The sequence below is a fragment of the Daktulosphaira vitifoliae genome, unplaced genomic scaffold, assembly GCF_025091365.1.
Source record: "Daktulosphaira vitifoliae isolate Bord-2020 unplaced genomic scaffold, ASM2509136v1 Scaffold_2, whole genome shotgun sequence".
NCBI lineage: Eukaryota > Metazoa > Arthropoda > Insecta > Hemiptera > Phylloxeridae > Daktulosphaira > Daktulosphaira vitifoliae.
In genome coordinates, this window is record NW_026099573.1 from 8,649,217 (window position 1) to 8,669,293 (window position 20,077).

The 20,077-nt window shown below is 24.7% G+C and overlaps 1 protein-coding gene across 1 annotated transcript; it reads left to right on the forward strand.

Moving 5' to 3' along the window:
• Positions 1-5,284: 5,284 nt before the first annotated feature.
• LOC126898465 (uncharacterized) lies at positions 5,285-8,886 on the forward strand. The gene is made up of 3 exons (XM_050672504.1): positions 5,285-5,675; positions 7,308-7,619; positions 8,160-8,886. Exons 1-3 carry the CDS (start codon positions 5,453-5,455, stop codon positions 8,282-8,284), a joined length of 660 nt encoding a protein of 219 aa, XP_050528461.1. The 5' UTR covers positions 5,285-5,452; the 3' UTR covers positions 8,285-8,886.
• Positions 8,887-20,077: the final 11,191 nt, after the last annotated feature.

Genomic DNA, 20,077 nt, shown 5'->3' on the forward strand with positions numbered 1-20,077 from the left:
TTGGAAAAAAAAAATTTGACCTCTGGACTTGTCTTCATGGCGAAAATGGCTACCGAATGCATTTTTCGTGTGAAAATTCTCGATTTTATTATTTATATTATATTTAACAANTATATACTTTTATATAAAAAAAAATTTGACCTCTGGGCTTGTCTTCATGGCGAAAATGGCTACCGAATGCATTTTTCGTGTGAAAATTCTCGATTTTATTATTTATATTATATTTAACTTTATAATGCTATAACTTATTGAAAAGTTTATGGATCCACACAATTTTTTTATGAGAAATAATATTTTTTAATAAACCCTTTTTCATTCGACATACTTTATCTTAATCGAGATATTAATAAGGAACCAGCAGATCAAGTAGCTTTTGGAATAAAACACCAATTTTTTTAAAATTAAACACTATCTAAAGATTTGCATCGAAGCGTTTATTTTTGATAGTGATTTTAATCACTGTCAGATATCATTATACTTGATCCAACTATGCCACGTCACCACTGTGCCGCGACCCCCCTGTGCTGGGTTTTTTATACTTTATTTTGTTTGAAACTGTCAAATAAAAATTTTTCACATCTATTTTATGTGTAGTGATTATAAACAGACATAATTGACACTTATTTTTAATTTTTTATATTTTGCAAAAATATTTATTTACGTAGTTTATAAGTGAAAGGGTTCTGGTGGAAAAATTCATTTTCAGCATTAAGTGTCAATTTATAATATAAATTAATTTGCAGTATTGCTATGTATTATTATATTTAAATAAATTAAGGTTAGATTTATCAACGAGTTAAATCTTGATTGATAAACTACTACGGTGTAGCAGGTAATATAAAAAAGATGTATTACAACACAATTAATGTTAATAGTAATAATAAAAAAATTATAAATGAAATTTAAAACCGAAATAAATGAAAAAAATTCATTAATATACTTGGTTAAATCGGGACGGTGCCCCTTAATATAGAAAATGTACGCAACGTATATACGCGTTGGGTTGGGCTTGATGTTGATTGTATATTTTGCCCCTAGACCGGTCCTGCGCACTAATTTGATCGAGCATACTTTTTATTGATTTTACTGACTTCAATCTTTTGCAACGGTGCTCGTAACAATACGTTACCACCCGTGATCCAAAAGCTTATACTTCTCTCTTTACATAATTGAATTAGTTCCTAAAGTAAGACTGATATAATAGGTATTTATTCATTATGGATATTTTTGTTTCTTTTTAAATAAAACGAATTAAGCTGATTATTTGAGAAAAATTGTGTTGTGATATCATATTATTGGTAATTTTAAGTTAAATAATATAAACTTAAGTAGAGAACGTACGTAAAAATTGCCACCAAAAAGAATAATTATTATTGCATAATTTTTATCATTTACTTTTATTATTAATATAACTGTTTAATTATTAAAGTGTCAAAAATATACATTGTACTCTTTGAATTCAATTCAATGGTTATGAGTAGAGGTCGGATTTTTATGATTTTACATATTTGTTTCTAGTCTATGCAGTTAAATGGTAGTGAGAAATCATTATGATTCACGAAACACAGAATTCACAAGAAAAAATTTATTTTGCATAAAAAAGTATATTTTAGGGGTTAGAGAATATTTTTGTAATACTGGCATATAATGAACATATTTCACGTATATCAGCACTTTGATAAATACAATGTTCACTAAATGATTTGTTTCTGGGTTTAATAAAAATTAATCTCCAGGTATTCCTTATCGATTGCGATAGCACAAGGTTATTTCGTTGCTGTCACGACTATTTGTCGTCTACTAGTCGTGCGATATATTAATGCTTACATATTGTCTTTCCACTTGCCTCATATTACTATAAGTTATAGTATTTGTATGTTATAGTCTATAACACACAAATATGCCAAAAACTTCATGCAGTTTAAAAAGTTTATTTGCTCAATGGATTTCGTCGTACAATAACCAACAAACGATTTTCACGACAATTTTTTGTCAAGTCTGTGACAGAAATATTCCTTGCACCAAAAAATCACAGGTAACACAACATGTACATACGGCTGTACATAAAAATGGTTTAAAACGTAAATTAAATACTTCATCAAAACAATTATTTTTATCAGAAGCTACTCCCAATGAAAACAACTTAAATGATTTTAACAAAGATTTGTGTCAAGCATTAGTAGCAGCTAATATTCCTTGGTATAAATTGGAAGTTCCTCAATTACGTACATTTTAGAGGAATACACTGGCAAACATATCCCAGATGAAAGTGCGTTACTTAAAAGTTATCTCGAGCCATAATACTTCAACGAAAATTAAAAATGAAATTGATGAAAATAATATTTGGATTGCTGTAGATGAAACTACAGAAACAAACGGTCGTTACGTTACAAATTTACTGGTGGGTATATTAAAATCAAATACTCCGACTCCCTTATTTCTCCTGACATGCAAAGTTTTGGAAAAAACTAATCATTCCACTGTTGCTTGGTTTATCTATGATGGATTAAAATTATTATGGCCGTTGGGTGGAAATGACGAAAAAGTGTTGGTAATGTTATCGGATGCAGCTCCATATATGACAAAAACTGGTGATATACTAAAAGTTTTCTACCCAAATTCACGTTACGTGTGTAGCTCACATGATGAACAAGGTTGCAGAGAAATATTTCCAAATGTTAACAAATTAATCAGTAATCTAAAAAAAGTATTTTTAAAAGCGCCATATGTCCAGATGTACAAAGAAATATTGCCCAATGTGCCAATACCCCCAGAATCCGTATTAACTAGATGGAGAACTTGGGTGGAAGCCACAGTATTTAATTGCGATAATTTTGAGGGTTTGAAAAAGGTTATAGACAAATTAAGTGAAGAAAAGTCGTCAATCAGTATTGAAAAATACAAAAATATGTTACACCTACAGTCTGTAAAAAATGATTTGATTTTTATCAAAACTAATTTTCTTCAAATTGTTACAACTATCAAAAGTTTAGAAAAATCAAATATTCCCTTAGTTTATATGATAAATATTATCAAAAACACTTTTACACAACTTGAGCAGATACCAGGAGAAAAAGGAGAAGTAGTAAAAACAAAAATATTGCAACTTCAACAAAAAAACAAAGGATACAAATTTTTGAAAAACATTGGACAAGTTCTTACTGGAAATAACACAGTACAACTTCCGGAAAATTATTCACTGACTATAATGGGCGACTTGCAATATTCTCCAGTGACATCGGTTGATGTCGAACGGTCCTTTAGCATCTACAAAAATATTCTTACAAACCGGCGTACTAAAATGACACCGGAACACATTGAACAATATATAGTAATTAATTGTTATTGTAAAATTAATTAAATTAGTAAAAAAATAAATTTAAACTGAATTTTTTTTTTAATATTAAAAGAATATTTTGCATATTTAAGGACATAAAACATCATATATGTGGTCTTTTAAAAGAATATTATGAGAATATATTGCCTATTTTATGTGTCATAAAAACATCATATTTTAAGGATTTTAAGAGAATATAAATTCGACCGCTAGTTATGAGACATTTCGGTTTACGCAATGAATAGGACAGTAAATCACTTTTTATTACTTTCAGGAAATCAATCAGAGATAAGACTTACAACGTTTCCCTACAGCGTGTGTAGAATCTCTTTTTGAAACTATTGAATATAATCTCGCAAAAATAACCGCATTAAGTCGATTCTGCAAAGTGGAATCTGACATCCTCTGTTAATTCTCAGGCGGTGTCATAAACATTTTCTAAATTCATTACTAAGTGACTACCGTTGTTGCATAAAGTGTCACACCAATATATGTGTTAATAATTATTATAGCACTACAATATTATAATATATAATATTATATAGTGTCTCATCATTGATGGGGCACAAATACTGAAACACATCAAATCAAGTTAAAACCTTTATCGTCTATATTATAAAAAAAAAATGAATATTAATAGTTCTTGGATTATTTAAATGTTTATAATTAATCCAAAATAGATCGTTTAATTAACATTTTTGTTTTCATATTAAATTATTATTTTATTTTCTATATCATTGTAACTTTAATTGCAATATAATATTAAATTACTAAAAATTACGATATAATTAAAATATTAACTTATTTTTAATTTTTGATGTAGAATATCAAGTGTTAATCTTTTTAAAAACACTAGACATGACGATTTCAATTAAATAATTAATTATATATGATATTAATTTTAGAACCAGGATAATATATATTTGTATATAGTCTCTCTCTCTATACAAGAAAGATGGATACTGAATAAATAAATAATTAATTTTATGTTATTATTATTTTTATTATTAGTTATTGATATTAATCATTACTACTTACTAGAATTTTTTGTACGTAAAAAAACATATATTTATAATTATGGAATGTTCATTTATATTTCTTATATTTTCGTAATATTTATTTAGAAAATAAATAACACTTTTAATATTCATGAAAAAGCTAATAACAAAGACATATATATTGACACACAGGCATATTAATAAAAAAAAACTAAAATATGATAAAATGTTCAAAAATAACTATATCTCGTGAAGCTTATACTGTATACTTAATTTGTTCTCAGTTTTAAATGGTTCAATTTTTTTTTTTATTTAGATGACAAGGTAGTTATTTAAAATAAAGTACTAAGGATGACTTTTTTATTATATTTGTAATTATTTTTAAACGTAGCAAACATAATTTATTTTGCTTCTTCACATTAAATCTCTACATTCAACTAATTAAAATTTTTAGTTTGTTAAATACTATTTTTTACGTTTTGAAATTTTAATCATCAATTTCTTAGTGTACAAAAAAGTAGTTTCTATTGTTTTTTTCATTTACTCTTTATACTTTTATTAAAAAAAGTAGTGGACGATTATATGCATTAATTAAAATTAAATAAAAGCATACAAAACGTTTCTTTATAACTATTACATGCGTCATGCAAACATTTCATTATTCTATAAGTTTTTATTGGGTTTTCCGTATGTTTTGGTTTTTACAGCGTGTACTGTGTACCTAATTAATTGATAATTTCAATTAAATAACAAGTAGCTAACGAATATTTGTTCGTATCTAATATAGAAGTTTATATATTATTATATTGAAATTACTTGCCGTTATTTTCCACGGGTCTGGTTAAAACCTGTTTTTGTTATTGAACGTTATTGCAAACAACATTAAAATAAGCCAACAATTTTAGTTAGGTAGGGTTTCCGTTACCGTTTCCTATTTCTATTCAGTGTTGAATTATCAACTCTTGTTGTTTATTACAATTATTCGCAGATGTACTTGATATTTTAGTGCATTAAAAAATTGATAATAATTAAACAATTACTATTCTAATATAAATTTAAATTTTTAAACAGTTATTAAATATTGAATTTTAAAAATATTCTTTTTATAGTTTTTGAAATGTACAATATTATTTTATTTTTTATAATCTATTGTTCCTTGTTGATGAATTTTGTTCGCACTGAATGTTGGACTACAGGTTGCCAATTGGATACATGGGCTGTTAGAGGTTGTGCTGAGTATGGTATGAAAGAAATAGGTCGACAATCATGTGACGGAGGACTTTTGTTTACGTGTTGCTCAAAAGATGGAAGTTCATCTAGTTCAACCAGCCAAACATCAGGTTTTAACAATTTTTTTGGATTTTTATAGATTTAACTATCTTCATTCTGATGATTTTGCACCTTGGAATCTAACCATTAAAACTTTTTATCAACATATAAGGCTTTTACAACTTGTGGACCAGTATTTTGTAAGTTTTGATTAATCGATTCTAAAAAACATTTAATTATTTGAACAATTTTTTGCATTTATCCAAACGCCTATAACTCTTTAAAAATGCTCTACCAAACATCGTCCATGTGGTATGTAGATATTATTATCAATCTTAAATTTGATACACCATCTCTCTGTAACTAACTAGTTCTCTAGAATTCGTACACTCTTGAGATACGATTTCATACTTAAAAATAATTTCTTAGACGCCCCTCTTAATGTTTAATTTTAAAAGTATAGCTACAGGTAGGAGTTTTGAAAAGTAGATATGTTCGAAAATTGTGATTTAATCTTATAAATATAAAAGCTAAATTTATAGTTATTAGGAATCATTTATGATTTCTAATACAGACTATTAATTAATTATTTTAAAATTTTTAGTTTTAAAAAGATTTTAAATAAGTTTATTAGAACTTCATTTGATATGAGAAAAATAATAAAATGTATTATAATCAATAGATTGCTGCACTACGGGTTATCAAAAACATAATTGGGATGTGAATTATTGGAATTTTTTATTCGGATGCGACCAATAACATGTTATAATAGGGTTGAAACAAATCGACAGTCATGCGATGCAGGCATTCTTTATACTTATTGTGTTTGAGCACCTAGTTTCATCATTGATACTCAATCCATAGTGCGATCATCAGAGTTTAGTATGATTCATTAAAATATATTTAGAAGGGTAAAGTGTACAGTTATTAGTAGAGGTATAGAGTTATTGACACATTTGTAATCATTTTATTAATAAAAGATGGTATATTAGTTTTTAAAATTAATGTTTTAGCTTCGATGCGAAGGTGAGAAGATATTTTAATATATAGACGGATTATAAGATTTATATTTATGTCAAAATTAAAATTTTTCCTTAACTATGAAAGGTACTATATCATTTTACAAAGGGTACCAATAATTGTCTTATCTGAATAACATTCGTACTTATTGAAAAATTTAAATACCAATAACTATTTTAAATATTTTTTTATGAATTAATTAAACAAAAAGTATTGAACTTAAACAAATTCTAATAGCATAATTCAAATAAAATAACATTTTTTATTTATAAAATATAAAGAGAAAAATATAACTTGTGTAAGAAAATAAATAAATTGACCAAAATCTAGACATTTTTCTTATGGTGTCAATAATTGTACAACTTTACCTTATACTATAATTAAATGACGTTATACAAAAAGCAACTTCAAAAAAAAAGAAACAATTTTTTTTTAAACCAGATGAAAAATGTCTAATTACGGATTTTGCCCACATAACCAAAAATATGTTCTATTGGTATTTCATTCTATGATGATATTTCAAAAATTAATTTAATGATTAAACCAATGAAAATGACATTTATATCCAAATAAATTAAATTGTGAAATAGAATCATTAATGTGGGATAGGCACTTTTTGTATAACATCATTTAATTGATAATCAATTGCTTAAATAAATTTTACGAAGCTATGTTATTACTAGGATGTTGGACTACTGGTTGTCAAAAAGACGATTGGTTAATTAGAGGTTGTGAACAATATGGAATGGACGAGACCAGACAACAACCATGTAGTGGTGGTATTATGTACTCATGTTGTCCTCGAGCTAGCAATAATCTAGAGCCTCAGATACCTTCTGAGCCTCACATATCTCAAGAAAACCAGCAACCTCAAGTATTTCCAGATGTACAATCAAATAACGAACCACAAGTATTTCCAGACACTCAAATAAATAATCAACAACAAGTTTTTCCAGATAGTCAGACTAATACCCCAATAAATGTTAACTCACCAGGTGATTCTGATTCTGCTTTAAATTTATATCAGTCTATTAATGATATTTTTTAAAATTTAGTTAGATGGTAATTTTTTGTCACCAAGTTAAATTTTTATTTGGTATCTTATTATTTAATATTTAAACATCAGCCGGGCCATTATTTTTTTTCTAACGAGTAAAATCCATTAGTTGAAAAGAGATAAAAGAAGAGACTTAAGCCCTCTTTTCATTCTTATTCTAAAAAAGGGTTTATTTATGAAAAAAATAAAAACGTCTAGCTACCCTAATGGTTTTAACATATTGGCTGTCATATAATCGTTGGTGATCATAATTATATGTATTATTATTAATAACAATATGGCGTGCAAGAAATGATCAAGTATGATTATTGGTTGTCAAAAAAATCCAACTTTTAAGTCGAACAACAAACTGGTGGTTAACGTGTTAACGATTGTAAAACTGTATACAATTTTTTTTAATTTCTTTAAAAAATATAATTGTACAACATTAACATCATATTATTAACGACACTTAATAATTAATTATTTTTTTGTTTAGAATGTTGGACAACGGGTTGCCATAAAATTAATGGTCCTGTTAAAGGATGTTCGCATTATGATATGAGAGAAGTGAGTCGACAGCCTTGTGAAAATGGATTGAAATACGTGTGCTGTCCTCTATGATTTTATAAAATTTTCTATATTATATCACTTTACAATTTTTTATTTATCTAAAAATATTAATTACATATAATACTTTTACTTAGTGTGATATTTATATTTGTATTAATTTTATTTTTTTAATATAATATTTGAACTTAAAAACAAATAAAACTGCGTATATACGATTTTTAATTAATAAGGTATTAAGAAATCAATAATAATTTACGTGATACTTATTTTTTTTTTTTAATTGATAAACGAAATTGAACGCCTGAACAAATGAGCGTAAATACAAATTTACTGAAATGTTAATATTTATGTAATCTTAATGTTAATTAATGTAAAAATATTTATTCACATTAAATAGTCATCATAAAACTTAAAATGTTGATAAAATTTTATTACTATATTTAAAAGGCAATCAATAATACTGTATATATATATATATATATATATATATATATATGTGTGTGTGTGTGTGTGTGCGTGTGTTAGTATGGTTTATAAAATAAAAATATATATATTTTTTCAAATATTTTATCTAAAAAGCTTATTCTATGATTTTTGTGTAAGAAATATTTTATTAATAAAATTTCTCTAAAATAAACACTACTTAATTAAATTTTATATGTTTTTTCAGTTTGTAATTTAGTTTAATAAAATGTATCGCTTATGTTTTGTAATCATCTTGTACTATGCTCCATTAATAATTACCATTAAAGACGAGTGTTGTACTACTGATGCTTATCACTACACACTATAAATAAAATATTAACAGAGAGAATAGATATAATTTATAAAAAATTAAAAATTAAAATCTCATTGATAGGAATCATAGGCGCTGTTGGTTTAATTTCGCAGAATGTACTTTATTGAATGATTTTATGCCCTAACTCTTACCACCCGCACTCTCAAAAATTAAATAATGTACATTTATTGTTATAAAATATTTTTAGATGAAGACCCTTGTGGATATTTTTGTTTTAATTGTGATATTATGGTTTTATCAGCTATCTATTATTTTTAAGTGTCCAATACAGTGCTAAAAAACCCACTATAGTGGTGCTAACAAAATATAGCCAAAGTGAACCAACGTGACATGTTCTCTTTTGTCACGTGCTATTATTGATATATATTTATTAAAAAGTGCCCACATAACAGTACTTTCTAAAATTAAAGATTTATGACGTAAATGGTAGTTCGCTTATTATTCATTTTAGTTTTAGCTATGCATATTTATGTATAAGTATTAATTTAATTGTAAAATATGATATTCGTTTATTATAAATTTTTATTTTATAAAATTATAACATTAATTTTAATACTTCAAAGTTAAAATAAATGATTTACTTACTTTTAATTAATTTGAAGTCAAAGTGATTAAGTATTGTTATAAATGGTTAAATATTTTAGAGAGTTTTTATTATTTATGTTAGTATATGATTGTTATCATTTTTTATCAATCAAATAAAAGTTCAATAATTTTCAAGTTAAATAAAATATTCTTAAGAAATTATTTAGTTCTATTTTTTTTAATTTGTTTATTCTCCATAGTCTATAGAAGAATATTTTCATTTAGTGTTTCTTTTAGGCATTACTCCGTGGGGGCTCAGCCCCCTAGAGAAATGCCAAAGACCCCTCGGAGAAGATTTGAAGAATAATAAAGAGATATTAACTTTTGTGTGTTGAATTACATTGTTCACAATCATAATAATAGACTACGGCAATTGTTAAAAAAAAAAATTACTTTTCTTGATGTAATATAAATGATTCCCAAAGAAAATTCTTTGAAAGATACAGTGTTTCCGTTACCAAGAATATTCTTTTAAAAATATTTTTTCTTTAGATCACTACCGCTAACTCATGAATATGTTATTATTATATTTTATACACTATACGGACATTAACCCAAAATAACAATTTATAACAGATTAGTTTGTCAATTAAAAAATAATAAAATAAAAACAAAGACACAACAATACACTTATCATATCTAAATATTAGAAAACAGGAAAATGTAGTATATATGCACAGAAAATTTTAAATAAACCTCATTAAGCAAGAACATTACAACTACAAATTGACAATTAATTTTACAACACTATTATAATACAATATTAATTATTTATTACTATTATGATTACACCATGAAACAACTAATTAATCGTAATCATGATTTTGAACGAAAAATATCATTGTGATAATAACATAATAAATATTTTAACACAGCAATGTGTGAATATTATAAACTTATGTGTTGACATAGTTTATAACTTATTTTATATAAATCTTTAAAAGAATGGGTTATTAGTAGGGTTCCGGTTCTTTTAAAAAAAATAATTTGAGGTTCTGGCACTTTATTTTCTTTGTCAGAAATGGTTTTAACCGGTTCTTAAAGATTCTTTTTTAAATGATTTTAACCCGCAACTAAAATTATAAACAAAATCAATTTAAAAAATTTAATTAACTACATAATTAACAAATGGCATCATAGTTCATTAGGATCATATATGTTTTAATTTAAAAAAACCCAAAATAGTTTTGAGTTTTTCATTCAAATGAAAATTGAAGATATTCTAAATAGTACTTATAAAACATAACATAATATTATTATAAAATAAAATTATTTATCGTTAAAATAATGAAAAGTTATGTTATGCTCACCGCGGTGTTAAGTGGAAAAGCCAATGTAGGGAAGTTACTTAACACTTTAAAAATAGTAAAAATATAAACTATGTCTTTGTCAGTTATTTTTAAAAACCATAGTTAAAAATAAAAATTTTTATAAAATTTTAAAAGGGGAGCTACCACCACCCAGCTAACCATTGTTACACTACTGTCTAAAAGGGCACTATAGACTTATAGCTCCCCTAGCTACTCTACCGGCTAAAGGCTATTTCCTAAATAGATTTAATTATAAATTTTTGAATAACTTTTTCTGTAGCTTAATACAAAATTTCATCATTTACATTAGTTCTGTAATAGCTTAAAGCAAAATGTATTTTGAATTCTAAAGAAATTAAAATTGCATAAAACGTTATATAAAAAATTGCATCAAACGCTTTATCATAATGTAATATATTAATTATGTGAATAACCCAAGATAAACGAAATTAGATTACGTGTGATAAAATAAGAGCTTCAAAAAACCCAAGATAATCAATTCATTACTTTTATTTTATTAGTAATAGTTTAAAAAGCATAAACTATATAAACTCAGCGCAGTTCCGAGTTCTTCAGTTCATTCAATTCTTTATCTTCGATTTAACTACTTATTAAACAAATTAAGTTAAAACGAACCAACTGAGTCACAATGAAATTTTTCTCAGTGTTTTTCGTCGTGTGTGTTATTTTGTCAGCAATGATGGTTCCATCGCTCGAAGCAGTCGGTTTTGATAGGCCATGTAGAGGACGAAATGGATGCAGAGGTAACTGCGACGCAGGATTACATTGTCAAAAAAATAATCCATCATGGAAGGAAGGAAGATGCTACCATAATCCAGGAAACGGAAGACCTCCAAACAATTGCTAATCTTTCATAATTCAACCATGAACAAAAGTACATTTACATACAAAAATCGCTAAGAAATTTATTTTATATTATGTTTTTAACCACTATTTTCTAATTTTTCAATTTTTATATGATTACATATAAATTTTGTAACACAATTAATTCTTAGTAATTTTCTACTGTTGTGGTTTTATAATTATAACTATTTAATCAAATTCTGTAATTATACAAATAAAAACAGTATAATATAATATATATTTTATAACAAAAATCAATCGTATTCAGTGTTTTTTGGAAGTGTCCTCTGATTGTTTTTCATGACATTTTTATTTTTTCGTTGCTATTTTATACACACGCTAGTTTAAAAATTTAATTTAATCTACTTAATCAAAATAATTTTGATTTACGTATAAATCATTAATTACAGAATGATATAAAAATTATTATACAAAGAATTTTAACAACTCAAATAAAGCAGTAGTATGAACAAATACAATTTTTTGTAGAATTAAGATAGTACATAGAACGTATTTGATATTCAATCTGATATGAGTTTTCTGATACGCTATTGTTCAATATTTATGTAATTTTTTCTACCATTATTTTACCAAATTCGTGTATTTAACCCAAAAATCGAATAATTTTTCTGGGAGGTAGATGTATAATTCCAAATATTTCTTTTCTATTTTTCCTTGAAAGTTAAAATATTTAAAATAAAAGCTACTCCAAAAAATCTTTGAACTAATAAATTAAGGTTGCAGAGGATAAAGAAAGGTTGTCAGAACTATTTTTATATGAGGTGGCAAAAAGTTAAAAGGTGGGTAAAGCTATTTTTTTTTTAATTTCAGTGATGATATAATAAAATTCTGTAGTGTATAATTTTTGCTCTTGATAATACTTATTATTCTTTATTATATTATTAATAACATACAAACATATTGTAATAGGATTAATTATAATTTTTCTTTATTTATTACAATAAATAAAACTAATTAACTTTTTTAACTATCTAGTTATATTCATGAGGTATATAAATTTAAAACTTTTAACTAGAATATTTTTTACTAGATTAAAAATAAAAATGTTGAACTATATAGAGAAGTACTGAATAAAAATTAAATTTAATCCTTGGTGAAAATTTGATTGATATTTCACTTTAGTCAGTAAAATTTTCTCGGTTACTATTGATAACATAATAACAATTAAAATAATACAATGGGATAATCACATAATCTAAAAACGATAATAAATGATTTTTTTTAAATTAAAGTATTAAAGAATATTTTAAAACTTAACCCAGATTTTTAACAATAATAATTAGCCATAATTCTTCTATTAGATTCAATTGGGGGTGCGACATGATACTTTTTCCCTGCCGTATTTCGACTAGGGGGGGTAACTGCTCCTAGCGACCAGAATCATTAATATAAAATTATGAACTTTTTGAAAAATAATATTTTTAAAAGTCCCTGAAATAATGAAAAAATCTTTATACTACTTAACTATGTTTTGAATGATGATTAAAAAATACGAGAATTCCTACATAAGTCTGAATCTTTATTAATAACGAACCAGATCTACTGAAACTTACAATTTTAACATTTAATAACATTTATTCGTAACAGTTAATATTGTTAATCATATATTCATTATTAAGTGACAATATTTATTATAAATTTAAAACTTATTTAGAATAAAATATTCTATTAATTCATAAAAATACATTTACTTTGTTAAATCATATTTTCTAATTTACCAATATATGTTATTAACACTATAATCACTAAAATGACCAATAAAAATATTTTTACTAGTATTAATAATATATAAACCTTGTATAATCCGTAATTAAACAATATTCATTATAATTTATTCAATGCTTAAATAGAAATCGGTTTCATTATATACATTAAAACAAAATTAGTTTTGATGTGAAGTTATTTGTCATACGATTATTAATTTGGAGATTTACTAATAAAATTCATTTATAAATCTAGACTAGACGGGTGTTCATTTAATGAATACCTGTCTAGTCTGGTAATTATATTATTATTAATATTATTTTTAAACCACTTATTTTACAAATAGATAAATAAAAACTCAAAGGTTGACTTTAATCACGTTCATTAAAAGACAAACTGTTATTTAAAAATAATTACAGTAATTAAGAAAGAAAAAAATTATGTAAGAAACAATAAATATATTTTGTTTGTGAGAATAAATCAAATTAAAAGTGTTTTGTAAAAAAAAGATGATTTCAACAATTAAAATATTATATTTTATTTCTATAAATATTTTAAATCATAAAAAACAAATTAAAACAAGATTGACCTCATGTAACATAGGATAATTTTTTAATATATTATTAAATTATAAAAAAGTTGATGAAGTCTATCCCTGTATCTATTTAGTACACACCAATAGGGGTTGATGTTTTTTCATAAACTTTAAACTAGAATCGCTACTGTACATTACCATATTGGTTCTCCTTAACAAAATTATTGAATTTTTTTCATTTAATAGTGTCAATAAATATTTTTTTTAATTACTAAATATAATTGCGGAGACGACAATTTTATTGAAAAAGTAAAAACTAATAATCGAACAAACTATTTGCTTAACTATAAATAAAATGAATTCAACCATTTTTTTTGTTGTTCTAAATCAATTATTTAGAACTACACACACAACGTTTGACAACCAAAATATTTAATTTTTTTAGTTATTTTACTGTATAAGAAAATTAATTAGTATAATTATTACTTTTTAATTTTTAGGACTAATAGTAGGAATGCGTTTGACCTTCAAATTTTGTTATTAAATTCTATAAAATAAAAAAATTTAAATCAATATTTCGATATTTAAAATATTCAAAATTCATAAATTTAGGAATGAAATTCTACTTCTATTTATTATAAGTAAAACAGTGCTAATTTCACAATAATAACTTATGTCAATATGAAATTATAGGCTTTAAAACAATAAGTTGTTTTTCTGTTAGCTTCGATGCGAAGATGAGAAGGTATTGGTTTTACTATGATGTTTTTTTTTTTTTGTGTCTGTTACCACTTTTTCTCAGCTCTCACAGAACGGATTTCTTTCAACGATACGTCAAAAGATCACAAATTGTTTCTAGTCGAAGACATTACCCTTAAACTTTTCTTTCGTTCCCCGTAAATGGGGAAAATCTCCAAAAAAAAATTACAAATTTAAAAATCGCTAATTTTCGGAATTTTTTCAATTTTTTTTACTTAAAACTACCATAACTTTTTCAAAAATGAAAACATCAATATAATTTTTTTTTATAGATGCTTGATGTCTTTACCTATCATTTGATATATATTTTTATAAATTTAACCCTTTAGCAGCCCACAGGGGGGGTTTAAAATGACAATTTTTCCACAAAAAATTAACTTTTGAAAGTGTTCCAGAAAGTCTGACACTTTTATATATATCTTAAATTAAAGGCAATGAAATATACTTTATTATGAAAAAAAAAAATTTGACCTCTGGACTTGACTTCGTGGTGAAAATGGCTACCGAATGCTATTCTTGTGTGAAAATTCTCGATTATATATTCTACATATTTTACTTTAAAATGCTATAACTTTTTAAAAAATAAATGGATCAATACAATTTTTGCATGAGAAGTAGTATTTATATACATCTTTCATTGAACATACTTTTTTTTTAAATCGGACCATTTCCCTATATACGGGGAGGGTTTAAATCTGAAAAATGCATATATAAAGTAGAACTTTTTTAACTTAACTTTTGAAAGTGTTCCGGAAGGTCTGACACTTTTACATATATTATAAATTAAAAGTAATGTAATATACTTTTTTATGAAAAAAAAAATTTGACCTCTGGACTTGTCTTCGTGATAAACATAGACATCAAAGTTAATAAAACATTACGATTTTTGTAAAATAATTTTTTTTTTTTTTATTTTTAATTTAATAATGCTATAACTTTTCGGAAAATGTATGGATCAGTAAATTTTTTTTTGAGAAATAATATTTTTTAATAATCCCATTTTCATTCAGGATATTNTGCTATAACTTTTCGGAAAATGTATGGATCAGTAAATTTTTTTTTGAGAAATAATATTTTTTAATAATCCCATTTTCATTCAGGATATTAATAAGAAAATAGCAGATCATATAGCTTTTGGAATAATCCACCAATTTTTTAAAATTAAACACTATCTACAGATTATCATCGAAGCGTTTTTTTTTTTATAGTGTTTTTAATCACTGTCAGATATCATTATACTTGATCCAACTATGCCACGTCACCACTGTGCCGCGACCCCCCTGTGCTGGGTTTTTTTNACGTCACCACTGTGCTGGGTTTTTTTTTTTTTTTATTATAACAATATTTTTTTATAATTGAGTAAAAAATAATTTTTATTTTTTGTTAATAACCGTCAAGAATTCCATGATAAAAATTTCTGATTTATAACAACATAAATATACGTTATGCGATTTCACATGGAATGACACGTCACAAATACAAGAAAACAGTGATTTTAACAAAATTTCGAGCTACTCACATAAATTGACTTTTAATAGTAGTAATACAAGTTTTTAAATGAATATTAATTTAAACAATAACATTCAAAATTCCTGATGATATTGATTTCAAAATTGTAAGTTATATTTAAAAAAATATATAGTAAAGAATTCAAATTTTTATTATATAAATTTTTGTAAAATAAGTGTTTAAATTGATGTAAGTGTAAAAAATTGATTAAACATGATATTTTGAACCAACATTTTTCACAAATAAATTTTCACATGTTAATAGTTAAAATCAGTAATATTTGACAAAAAAACAACATTTTATAAAATTAAGAAGTACTTTTACAATAAAATATAAAGTTAAAAAAAATAAACAGTTCTAATATATATATAAGTTCAAAAATATATAATACAGGTATTCAGTAAGTAAGGAAACATGTCAATTGTTACAAACAATGAGATCAGTAGAAAACTATTTCCTTATTGTTTGATATCTCTCGATTTCACATGGAATGGTCAAAAATTTTTTCAAGAAAATAGTAATTCGAAAAAAATGTTGAGCTTTGACATACATTTACTCTTAATAGTAGTTATAAAATTTTCTGGTCAAATATTAATTTAAACAATATCATTCTAAAATACTAATAACATTTCCTATTTAATTTCAAAATTGTGAGTCGTACAAAAAATGTTATTAAAAATTTCATTTTTTATAAATTTTTGTAAAAATCAACATTTAAAGGCTAAAACAATAGTTTAACTATGAAATATTGGACTTTTTTATTTCACCATAAAATTTTCAAAACACATGCTTTTTTATGAAAATCTAATAAGTGACCAATTTTGCATATAGAATAAAAATTTTAACTTGAATTAAAAAAAAAGTAAAGTAAACTGAAAGGTTTTTACTTACTTTCTTAAAATTAAGTTTGAAGATTAAAAATAGTTTCATTTTGTTGACCAATGCAAGTTAACATGCCGTTTAATGTACACATTTACAGTTATTTTAACAAGTCGTATATACTTGAAATAATCATTCAATAGGTTAGATTAATAATAACAACATTTTATAAAATTATGAAGTATTTTAATTTTATTGTAAAAATATAAAGTTTATTAAAAAAAAGGTTAAATTGGAGAAAAAAATATATTATATAAAGGTTATTTATTTAAATAATTATTTGATGGTGATAAAATCATAACGGATTAGCAATCGTTTGGTGGTCTTCCGTTTCCTGGATTATAGTAGCATCTTCCTTCAGCCCATGATGGATTATTTTTCTGACAATGTAATCCTGCGTCGCAGTTACCTCTGCATCCATTTGTTCCAGTACAGGGCTGATCAAAACCGACTGCTTCGAGCGATGTAACCATCATTGCTGATAAAATAACACACACGACGAAAAACACTGAGAAAAATTTCATTGTGGCTGAGTGGTTTATTTTAACTTAATTTGTTCAATAAGTAGTTAAATCGGAGCTAAAGGTTGTAATTGACTGAAAAACTAATAGACAGCAATGAATTTATATAGTTGTACACTTCCACTCTATTTTACTATTTGAACTTTGGAAATTAGAACATATTTATAGTAATCAATTTATTATCTTGGGTTTTTTAAGTTATTCTTTTATCTTGCGTTCTCTAATTTTATTTATCTTGTGTTTCTCCTATAATGTATATTTTATATTATATAAAACGTACAGTATATGGCATAGTAAAAATATTATATAATTACTATAAGTGTTCATTGTAAAATTATATCATAGTTAATGATATAATTTCAAATAAAACGATTGCATTATACAATATCTATGGCTAATTTTACAGGGCTATAAACGTTTTCTATGTTCTTTTATTTAAATATTTTTTCCTTGTTCTATTATATAATAAGATAATTTTTATAATAGACCCTTGTTTTATCTTCATTGAATAAGTATTTAATGCGAAGCTGAGAAATTATTATTGTATCATTTGTGTCTGTTACCACTTAATATTAACTCTCATTGGCCGATTTTAATGAATAATACGTCAAAAGATCAAAAATCGTATCTAGTTGAAGACATTACCCTTAAAAATTAAAACATTTTATGATAGAATTTATATATAATTTAAGATATAATTTATATAGTTGTACACTTCCAACTCTTTATCTTTTTGAGTTTTGGTGATTACCAAGTTTACTAATAAGCACAATGAATTGATTATCTTGGGTTTTTTTAGCTCATCTTTTAACATGCTTTGTCTAATTTTATTTATCTTGGGTTATTCATGTAATTAATATATTACATTGTAATAAAGTTATAAGTGCATGTTTTAAGTTATTCTTTAACAATTTACGTTGTCTAATTTTAATTATCTTGGGGATATCCTGTAATGTATATATTATATTATGATAAAACGTTAGATTAATTTTGTCCATAACGTTTTATTTAATTTTGATTGTTAATTTCTTTAGAATTTAAAATACATTTAAATAATTCTTCAAGCTATTTCAAAACAATGAAAATGATCAAATTTGCACTGAACTAAAGAAATATTTATTCAAAAATTTGTAATTCAAATTTAATCTGAGAAATAACTGTTAGTAGGTAGAAGGCCAGCTACAGTCCTTCCAAAATTTTAGGGATTTGTTGTAATTATTACTATGGTCTTTAAAAATAGCTGATAAAGTCTAGACTTTATTTTTACGGATCTTAAACTGTTGAGGCACATTCTCCTTCTCCTTAGCATGGCCTTGTATATAACACATTTTTTTGATATTTTTATGTTGATAAATAATATTGTTTTCAATTTTGTCAGTGCTACTTGATTTTTGTATTATATATTATAAGTATCATTAATAATATTTGCAAAATGAAAAACCAAAAAAAATTTAACTGTCTTTGAAAAAAAATGTAAACAAACTGATTATCTAATAAGTTATGATATTAACATAAAATGCTATTTGATAATCAAGTAATTAATTTAATTTAAAAAATTGATTTCATGCTTAATTTTTGCTGGATAAATGAAAATATTGTAAATGTTTAAAATTTACATTTAATTATAAACCAAATTCAAAAAGTTCAATTTTTTTATAGAAACTGAATTAATTTTGATGTTTATAAGAGTGGTGTTCAAAAATACCCGTAGATTTTTGTGAAAATCTGAAAAAATTTGATTTTAAAAGTTTACAAATCTGGTGCATTATTCTGTTTAATACATTCTCCTTCTATTCGTATGCTTTTACTATCACTTCTAGAATACGTGATGGATCCTCTATCTGATATCCTCTTGAAAATTATTCTAAAATTTAGTTTTTTTTACATAAATCGGCATTCTTTTAACTCGGTAACATATATATAGTACTTAGCATTAACTGTTAGACTTATATATTATGCCTTTTTAGCGAAAAAACTAATAGAAATTATCTTCTGTCATTATATTTATATAAAAAATTTTAACGTTTATCAAATGACTGTTACTCTTTTAAACTATTCGTTCAAATTATAATGGGAAACACCAATAAAATTACATGACAATCGTTTTCTATCCACACTATCTTATACGAATTCACTGTATTGCCAAATGGAAAAAATAATCGTCTTGATTGAAAATCCCTCGTACTATATCATATAACCATCAAATTGACAAATTAGGGTGGTGATTAAACTTGGAAGAGTAAAATATTTTACAGATTTCATTACATAATTTTTGCTTGATTTTAGCTTTGATATGAAGCTGAGAAGGTATTATTTTACTATGATGTGTTTTTTTTTTTTTTTTTTTTTTTTTTTTTT